This window comes from Chelonoidis abingdonii, chromosome 2 (assembly GCF_003597395.2).
Source record: "Chelonoidis abingdonii isolate Lonesome George chromosome 2, CheloAbing_2.0, whole genome shotgun sequence".
Taxonomy (NCBI): domain Eukaryota; kingdom Metazoa; phylum Chordata; order Testudines; family Testudinidae; genus Chelonoidis; species Chelonoidis abingdonii.
The window spans coordinates 107,515,447-107,525,457 of NC_133770.1; the positions used below are offsets into that span (position 1 = coordinate 107,515,447).

At 41.4% G+C, this 10,011-nt stretch overlaps 1 protein-coding gene across 5 annotated transcripts in view; it reads right to left on the reverse strand.

Annotated features, from left to right (window-relative positions):
• The window catches only part of TNS3 (tensin 3), a 437,135-nt gene that overhangs the window by 96,516 nt on the left and 330,608 nt on the right, over positions 1–10,011 (reverse strand). For all 5 annotated transcript variants that reach the window (XM_032796818.2, XM_032796815.2, XM_075062606.1 and 2 more), the window contains one exon: positions 5,402–6,655. In XM_032796818.2, the coding sequence (XP_032652709.1) occupies positions 5,402–6,655 (1,254 nt within the window). The remainder of the gene's footprint in view (positions 1–5,401; positions 6,656–10,011) is intronic.

Below are 10,011 nucleotides of genomic sequence, written 5' to 3' on the forward strand. Positions count from 1 at the left end.
AATGCAAATGCTTTTCAGAGACTGCGGGGACTGTGGGATAGCTGGAGTCCTCACTCCCCCATCCCTCCCTCCATGAGCATCCATTTGATTATTTGGCTTTCCGTTATGCTTGTAACGCAGCACTGTGCTGAGTCCCTGCTGTGGCCTCTGTCTATCATAGCCTGGAGACTTTTTCAAATGCTTTGTCATTTCGTCTTTGTAACAGAGCTGTGATAGAACAGATTTGTCTCCCCATACCGCGATCAGGTCCAGTATCTCCCGTACGGTCCATGCTGGAGCTCTTTTTGGATTTGGGACTGCATCGCCACTCGTGCTAATCACAGCCTCACGCTGGGCAAACAGGAAATGAAATTCAAACGTTTGCGGGGCTTTTCCTGTCTACCTAGCCAGTGCATCCGAGTTCAGATTGCTTTCCAGAGTGGTCACAATGGTGCACTGTGGGATACCGCCCGGAGGCCAATACCGTCGATTTGCGGCTACACTAACTCTAATCCAACATGGCAATACCGATTTCAGCGCTATTCCTCTCGTCGGGGAGGAGTACAGAAACTGATTTAAAGAGCCCTTTATATCAATATAAAGGGCCTCGTTGTGTGGATGGGTGCAGGGTTAAATCAGTTTAACGCTGCTAAATACGGTTTAAACCGAAGAGTGATGAACTCTTCCAGACGTCCAGTCAACCTCACTCAGTCACCATTCAGTCCTGACTTGTCAAGTCTCTCCATCCCAAATCAATTGCTTCTATTTCCTCTCCTCCTGTCTCTCTAGATTTGTCTGCTAGGCCTTTGGAGGGAAATATTGGAGCCTGGAAGGGGGCTGGATGCAACAGCAGTACTGAACCTGGACTCAGACAAGATGACAGCAATTAAGGAATAGGCCTGCCTCAGTGTACTGTGAGCCTGGAAAAGTCACTGTTCTTCATTCCCCCCGCCATGAGCCTTGGCTAGCGGGAATCAGAAATAATCAGAAACCTGGGACCCATGCAGCTTGTTCTGCAGAAGTACAGTCAGTGGCGCTCTCCTTACGGGCCAGACAGCATGACAGAAAAATTATTCTTTTGGCTTAGTTGTAGCTACACTAGGGGGCTTTGCCTACATAGGGATAGCTATGTCGCCCTGCGGTGTGTGAATTTTTCACACTCCTCGTTGATGTTGCCATGCTTGCAGAAACTGTAGTATAGACAAGGTCTACATCTGGGTCCAAATTTCCATGTCTAGTCTTGAAGGCAGGGGAGTAACTATTAACCCTTTTTATCACCCAGATATTCAAGTCTCCTGACCCACACATGGTGACTCAAAGCCCACAGTCAATGAGAGTCTTCCAAAGTAAGGCAATGAAGATCTAAAGGGCAGTTCAGTCTCATTCACTGGCCAATAAATATTTGGCCTTTTTGCCATTCAGTTTTGCTGTGAATTAGTGATGATTTTGTATGAGTTTATAGATAAAGTGTGCTAAAGTAGCCAATCAATTCACAGAGTTAAAAGAAGAAAGATGTTAACATCTTTCAGTCACTACATATATGGGCCGAATTTAGGCCAATGAGATAGTCTCTGGCCATTAGCAATCTCCTGAGCCATCCAGTCCCTCTCCCACTTGCCACATTTCCATCAGAACAACCCATTTAAATAACACTAAGTGATGATCTGAAAATCACTCATTGATCCAAAATCTGAACCCACAACAAAAAAAGATAATATCACCCAGTCCCAACTTTGCCAATGAATCCAGAAGAGTGATGAACTCTGAGACCCAACATAATTAAAACTGATAATGTTTCAGGTAAGTCCCATATATGTATAATGGACAGTTCCAAAGAGTATTTTGAAAATCTTTTCTAACTCTCTATAATGGAAGATTTGGGCAGCTATTGATGCTGAACTATGAGAACTTGAGGATGAATTCTCTCTGAAACCTTGACAGAAGTCTTGGAATTAAACCTCTCAACTTTAAAGTCTTATTTCCTGTTCTTTTAAACATGAACAAATGAAAAAGAAAACTTCTAGATCACATAGAAGATAAATTCAGTATTACTAGTTCTGCAGTAAATTATGCGTAATTTTTCTTAAAGTACTTTGTATTGTAATCATCACGTTGGATTTCTGCAATATGTTCTACTTGGTGGAGTACATGAAGACCATTTGGAAACTACAATAAGTGTAGAATATTATAGAGGTAAGCGCTGCCCGGAGCCTGCACCTCTCCCACCCCCCACGGCGCATCCCTGAGCCTCCTCTCGCACCCAAACTCTCTCCCGGATCCTGCAGCCATCCTGCACCCTAACCCCCTGCTCAGCCCTGAGCCCCCTCCCGCTCCCAAACTCCTTCCCAGAGCCCGTGCCCCCACCCTCTACCCACCCTGGTGAAAATGAGTGAGTGAGCAAGGATGGGGAGAGTGAGCAATGGAGGGAGGGGGATGGAGTGAGCCTCAGAGAAGGGGTGAGGCAGGGGGTGAGGAAAGGGTGTTTGGTTTTCTGAAATCAGAAAGTTGGCAACCCTAGCACTACAGAACAGTTGCGATCAGCTAGGATGCTGATGCTGAGGTTCCCTAGTCTGAGGACTGAGGGGCAATGAAATTACTGTTCCAAAGAATGGCATTTATTGACATTCAGGGCATGCTGCAACGAGTATTTACCCAGGCTTTGGTGGAGATGGTTGTTTAAAGAGAGTTTGTGGGAGTTGGGTTTGGCAAGTATTTTGTTTGCATTCCGATAACGTATTCTTTTATAGTATTGTACACTTACCCCTACATTTACAACAGATATAAATTGGGGGAAGAGGGAGAAAAATCAAGTTTCTATTTGAGGAGAGGTCAGGTCTAGACACGCACCCAAATTATTTATGATGCTTATTTTGGTCCTATCAAACAGAATTAGAAAGTCAGGAATTGTGAAAGGTGGGTGCAGCTGATCCTGTGCAATTAGAGAAAAAAACTCCATACCATAGAATATCAGGGTTGGAAGGAAACCCAGGAGGTCATCTAGTCCAAGCCTCTGCTCAAAGCAGGACCAATCCCTAAACAGATTTTTGCCCCATATCCCTAAGTGGCCCCCTCAAGGATTGAGCTCACAAACCCTGGGTTTAGCAGGCCAATGCTCAAACCACTGAGCTATCCCTCCCCCTGAAACATGCTCCCTCCCTGAAACAAACAACAAAACAGATACACCAAAGCTATTCAATATTTGACTATTCTGTTTACAGTTTGCTACGGTGTTGAACACATAACAGAACTGTGAACAAAATGCTAGATGATACTCTTAAATGTGTCTGATCACATGAACAGGTTTTTCAGGTGGAATACATAAAATTATTACTTTTGGGGTGTAGGTTGAGGTTACAGAAGGAAATCAATGAATGCCAAGAACAGCTGGATTGTAATAACAATTAGCACTTATGAAGCACTTTAAATGTGTTTCTTTTAGTTTATAAATTTTGCTTACTAGAACAGTCTTGGAGGAACTGACTAAATTCTCATTTAAATCAACTGAAGGGAGCCTTTTCATTTGGAATGCTTGGGAAGTGGATTACAGCCTCAATACATACAACTGTATGTTCAAAGCACAGTATAATACAAGCATCTAACAAGGATGTACAAAACCTGGAGAGGTAGCTTAATAAATGCATTCTTCATTTAGACAAGGCAGAGAAAAATGGATTGCTTAGAGGCACGCATGTTAGTGTGGTAAAGCCATGATTATGAGTTTTCTGACTACTATCACTGTGCTCATTCTACTAGACATCTTCCCTCTTTGTAACTACCTGTCAGTGTGATTTCTATAAACTTAAAGTAACCATTGTGCTTAAACTTTTCATCTTTGTTAATTGCATGTCTACTTCCAGAATATGTCCCACCAAAGACTTCACTTCCACCAAGTACAACCGGTAGTGGGCAAAACGCTTATCTGGCTTCATAAATGTGATGCAGTGATGATGACTCCTTTTTCCTTTTTGAGAGGACTAGAAGTCATGAGCAAAAACCAAACAATTATTTCTAGGCACAAATGTTTAATCAAAGGATAAGAATGGGTGGCTTATTTTATGCTACTCTCTTTTCCCCTTCACTGGCTCCACTGAATGTCAAAGGGCAGCTTAGCTTCTAATGGGCAAATCTCACTTTTAATTTCTGCCACTGAACTAAGCATTTAAAGATTCAAGTCAGTTATAGACAAATGTATTTCAGTCTAACATATTCCCTGAACAACAATTCTGCATTGAGATCTAGTTAAAGTTGCTCAGGTAAATTTTCCACCAGCACAATCCTAAAAAAGCCAAGAAATCACTAGTCTTCAGCCAGCCCTTTTAACGTGCAACCATGACTTCATCTCCTCCACATTCCCTCATCAACAGCCACCCCTAAGAAACAAATTCCTCTGCCCTCCACGCCCACATAAAACATGTGACACTGAACTACAACTACGTGGAGTTGCGTGGTCATTTTTCTAATTGTTCGGAATACCAGACTGGGCTTAAACTAAAGTAGATGGTTAGTGTGTATGGTGTAGATTTTTAATTGACAGTTACGTGTTTAAGTATTGTGTTAACAGAAGGAATTAGTTGGTTATTAAAAAGAAATAGGCTGTGATAGTGTTTATCATTTTGCAAAGTTGTTTATTCTAGTACTGTTATTCAGGTGATATAATGAGGAAGAATGGTATATTTTGTTCTTTCAGTAACTGGTTTTTGTGGTCACGTTAAGGTGAAAACCAGAGGTAATACATGGGGTTGTTAAACTACTGGAAACCCAAAGAAAAAAGAAAAAACAGCAAAATTTCAAAAAGGGAGCATTTTAAAATATTTGATCCGTAGAAGTTATTAGGCTATTTTAATGAAAATATTCATAGGAAGTTCAGTTGTACCATGAAGGGTTATTGTGCCACATTTGGAGATGAAATTAATTCAGAAATACATAAAACCAAGGAATTTCCATCTCATTTTATGTGGAAATTATAATGTAACCTTAACTCCAGTGTTACTGCTGATGACTCCACAAAACTGCCTCACATTGTAATTAATAGGATTTTCCATTTTTTTAATTTTCCCCCTTACAGGAGGAACAGCAACAATCACTCTTGTGGCTCTTCCACAGAACTCTACTGAACAATTAGATTTTGTTTAGGAGTATTACATTAAAACAAAACAAACACACACTCACTCAGAAGAGCAGCCTCCTAAGCACTTATGATCTTGGGGGGGGAATATTTAAAAAAAAAAAAGATGAATGATTATTCAGTTTCATCCCCTTATTCCACCACAGATCACTATGAAAAGAGGGTATCAGAGATAATCTATCTCACACTGGCAATCATCTGAAAGTAATAAGCAATGACGGCCGTTCCTGCTGTGCAATATCAAAAGAAAAAATGCTGGGAAAAGCATTACATTCATATATTATTAAAATAACTTACCATTCCGGGAAAGATTCCTGTTTGTGACCTCTCCTTTCTCACGGAACCCAGGGCTCATGCTGAGCCCTCCCACATCCCCATCAGGGCTGGTGAAGCCATTCACTTGACTCGTGTCCCTGGAGACTGTGTTCATGCGAGTTGGGATAGGTTCAAATGTAGGGTCCAGTTCCAAGATCAGCCGATTCAGCTGCTCAATTGACTGATCGATATCCAGAGTAGGAGAGGATGGCAGGTCCTCGACATTCGCTCCTAAAGCCAGGCCATTTGTGTCTCTCTCAGCTACTAATCTGGATTTAAAAGCCTCAGGCACTGGGTGTTCTGCTGCTTCACTGGAACTTGGCACAGTCCCTATCCCCCGCTGCACAGCATCTCTGCTGCTGGATCCCCGGGTAGGTGTGTCAGGGATTCTGGGTTGGTTCTGCACATTGCTTGAATTCTCTACAGTGCTAGGAATGCCAAGCCTTACTTCACTCTCGGGGGAGTAGGTGTATTGGTGAGCAGTGACCATCTGCTGTTGGCGCACCCAAGTCTGGGTAGAATAGTTACTAGGGCCATAAGCCTGAGGCTGAGCGGAAACAGGAGGATTCTTTTGCAGCTGCTGGGAATGCTTAGGCTCACCACTTCCAAATGATCTCTCATACAGGGGGTCCACACCTATTCCCAGGTCTGGGGCCAGAGCATTGTGGTGGTCCTCTCCAGTGTTGCTTCCAAAGCCATCCGAGAGCAGCGAATTCTGACTGCTCTTGTGGCAGTTTCCAAGGTGAGCTGAGTGCTGCCCTTCAGAGGAGGACAATGTCCCAATGCTGTCCACACTGTGAAGGTCATGGCTGGGCATCTCATCATCCAGAATATCCGTCTCCCTGTCCTTCAGTTTGGTGTGTCCGTTCACATGAACCTGAGCTGGCACTATGTGACGAGTCCCACTGTACTGGCTTTGGGCATCAGTCATATCCTTGAGGGGACTGACTGAGTTTTCTAGGCCGAAACCACTAAGTAGCTGGTCCAGCTCTGCCTTCTCTTGTGGGCTCAAGCCCCGCTTGATTCCCGGTGCTGGATGCTCCTCGGTCTTATCTGTCCTTACAGAAGTTGTTGAGTGTCCTGAATCACTGCTGACAGATAGAGTGTGGTCACTGTGATCAGGGCTGCTGATCACAGGAACCCCCTGGGCTCCACTGGGGATGCTAGTATCTGAAGAGCTCTTCTTTCTCACTTTAGCATAAAGACTGCCATCAATAGGACCCTGGGTGTGTAGCACTGTGAAAGGAGAAGCAACAGGGTCAGGGAAACAAAAGGACAGAGTGTTAGATAAAAGCGCTGAACAGCATTACATTACATTACATTGCAGAGGTACTGCTGACAGCACACTCGTTAATTTTCTTTGTAAACATATGCTAGTTTTAGAAACCAAACATCAACCGAAAGCACTCTCTTGCCTTATGGAGCACATTACAATTTACAGCAAGGCCCTTCAGACAATTGTATGGAACAGGAGGAGAAAAAAAGAGTTATGTACATGACCTTGTAGCAAAATACAATTCTCTACTTTTATACTTTCACAGAAGTGAAATCATGGAAGAACAAGACCACTGGTTTGAAGACCCACACTATTACGTACCTGGAATTTGAGAGACATGACCGGGATGCATTCCACTAAGACTGAACAAGGGCTACTGGAACTTTCAAGTTGTGCTCTTAGCACATGTTTTGCAACTGCCAATCTGCCAGCTCCTACTAAATATGTTAAACATATTACCACTGACCAACCGCTATTGCTTTCTTTTTGGTAGCCCACAGAAATGACAGGTATTTAATCAGAGCAGGAGTCTGTGTGCAGCGTATCATAACATAAACATTATCTCTCAACAGAGGCATGAACACGATATCTAACTAGCTTTGTATGATACATATTGTATATACAGGACACCTTTAGTGGGTATTTTCTTTTTAATTTTAATAATGTCAAGGCAACTATTTCTCACAAGTCAGAGTATGAAACACAGGGATAAAGAGAATCAGGCTAAACCTCAATTTCACAAGAAAGAAAGAAACCTACTGCACTTGTATAACATTTGTCATGAAGTATGAGCATCCTTGATTTTGTCTCTGATCTGCAAAAGACTTTAATTAAGAAGTTCATATCTACTCAGACATACAGAAATTGTATAAGCAGCAAAGAGTCCTGTGGCACCTTATAGACTAACAGACGTTTTGGAGCATGAGCTTTCGTGGGTGAATACCCACTTCATTGGATGCATGCATTCACCCACGAAAGCTCATGCTCCAAAACTTCTGTTAGTCTATAAGGTGCCACAGGATTCTATGCTGCTTTTACAGATCCAGACTAACACGGCTACCCCTCTGATACAAGAAATTCTATGTAACTGAGAAATTTTATACTATGCAACAACTGGGGTAGAGGGGATACAAGGGAATGTATCCACTCAATTTAATAGTGTAGAGTGTGGGAATGGACCAAATTCTGCACCTGACTACACCAGTGCAACCCTTGTTATGCCGCCGAAGTTGCAGCATTGTAAATGAGAGTCTGTGTGAATCAGGTTTTATAGGAGTGTCTGCTAATTTCTGAGCCAGGTGTCACACTATGCCTCCAAACACCTGCAAACGTACTCTACCTACAGTATCTACGTAATATAAACAGATTAAAGGGACTGGTCAATGGGACCGCACACACACTTAAAATTACGTGCATGCCTAAATGCTTTGTTGGATTGTGATCAGAGAGAACACAGGTAGCCTCTTCAACAACTGAAGTTTCATTTCAAGTTTCCAAATCCCTTTTGTATTCAAAATGTCTATATTTGGCCATGCCCAACATAAAACGTTTTATTTGTTTGTTTGGAAGGTTTCAGCAAACTTGGTCAATTCATTTGAGTTGAACATTAAACAAACCCACAGTTCCCACATGTTCTCTCAAAAACTTTTGGACTTGTTTAATTCAGAAATGACTAAAGCTGTAATTCTGAACTTGGCTTGTTTTTTATATTGTTCATTAAGATTTTAAAAAATACTCTTAATTTTGAAGAATATTGGCTCTGTAGCTTTAATGTTATAAATACCTGAAGTTGCTTATTTCACGCATAAGACGTACCTTTCTACTATTCATTTTCTAGGATGTAAACTAAGCTTACGCAAACTGAGAGCATCCAAATTGAGACTTACCTAGAATGCAAGTGATGCCAAACTAACAACTACAAAAATCAAGACGACAAGAAGATCTAATGTCATATCAAACACATCCTATTCACAATCCAACATATTGTAAAGGAGCTTCCAAACTCAGACCACACTTTGATATTCATTAACAAAGGTTATTCCTAAACCAGAGCATCCCAAGGGCGCAGAATTCAAAATGTCTGAATTATCCTCACTATATGAAATAATTGAGCATAATTGGACTAGGAGGTTGGTCTCACATCTGTGGACATGTTACTACATGGAAAGCAAAAAATGTTGTGTAATAGGCTTTGCAGATTTCTAGAGATGGCCATAATTCAAAAGCATACAATATATTTGATTCTGAAATAGCTATTGTTCTTGGCACTGATGTCATTGTACCTCATTATGATAGAAACAATTTTCACTGTTTTCTCTATATTTGTTTATTTTTAAATACATTTATTTTTAAAAAGTTATACAATAGAACTCAGATGAATTCCAAAGTTAGTATTAAGCTGTCAACTTCAACACTGCCCCCTGGTGCATATTCCTTAAAGTAAAGTTTTCATCTCATATATAATTTGTCAAATACAGTATACTATTCTGCAAACAGGAATATTTTACACGTGTTCACTACACATGCATCATACTGTATTACTCCATTAATCCCACTAAAGAAAGAGTTTTAAAACACAAAAATTAGGTGACTGAAAATGCCATGACAAACAGACTGTCAGCGTCTCGTCAGTGACTCTAGAGAAAATTTGTCAGAACCCATTTTTACATAAGATTCTGAGGACTTCCTAATCAGTTTGGGTTGGAAATAGTAGTGTGAGAATAGCCTCCTCCATGTTATTTCAACACTAGCACTTCTGGTAATAGACAAAACCAAGAAGCAAAGAGAACATCTTCCTCAAACATTTTAAAGCCTCCAAAGAGTTTTGTTAGGCCCCATCTTATTTTATCCAGATCGCTTCTCCCATCCCTGTTTGTTAGGGTTCATTAAAGGAAGCTTTTGATAGTCTTCTAGACATTTTGGGCCAAGGAGAATAAATGAAGCTCTTACTATGTTTAAGTGGGTACATATTCTGACAGTTTAGGGAGTATTTCTGTTGGGTTTGTTTATGTAGCTCCCACTGATTTCAAAGGGGTTTGTGCAACCATAGGTAGACTAAGTCCTTTAGCTATTACCTAATTCACAAACTGAAAGTGAATCCTCCTCTTGCTTAGAAAAGCACTCTCAGGCCTGGTCTACACTACACGTTTAAACCAATTTTAGCAGCGTTAAACCGATTTAACCCTGCACCCGTCCACACAACGAGGTCCTTTATATCGATATAAAGGGCTCTTTAAACCGGTTTCTGTACTCCTCCCCGACAAGAGGAGTAGCGTTGAAATCGGTATTGCCATGTCGGATTAGGGTTAGTGTGGCC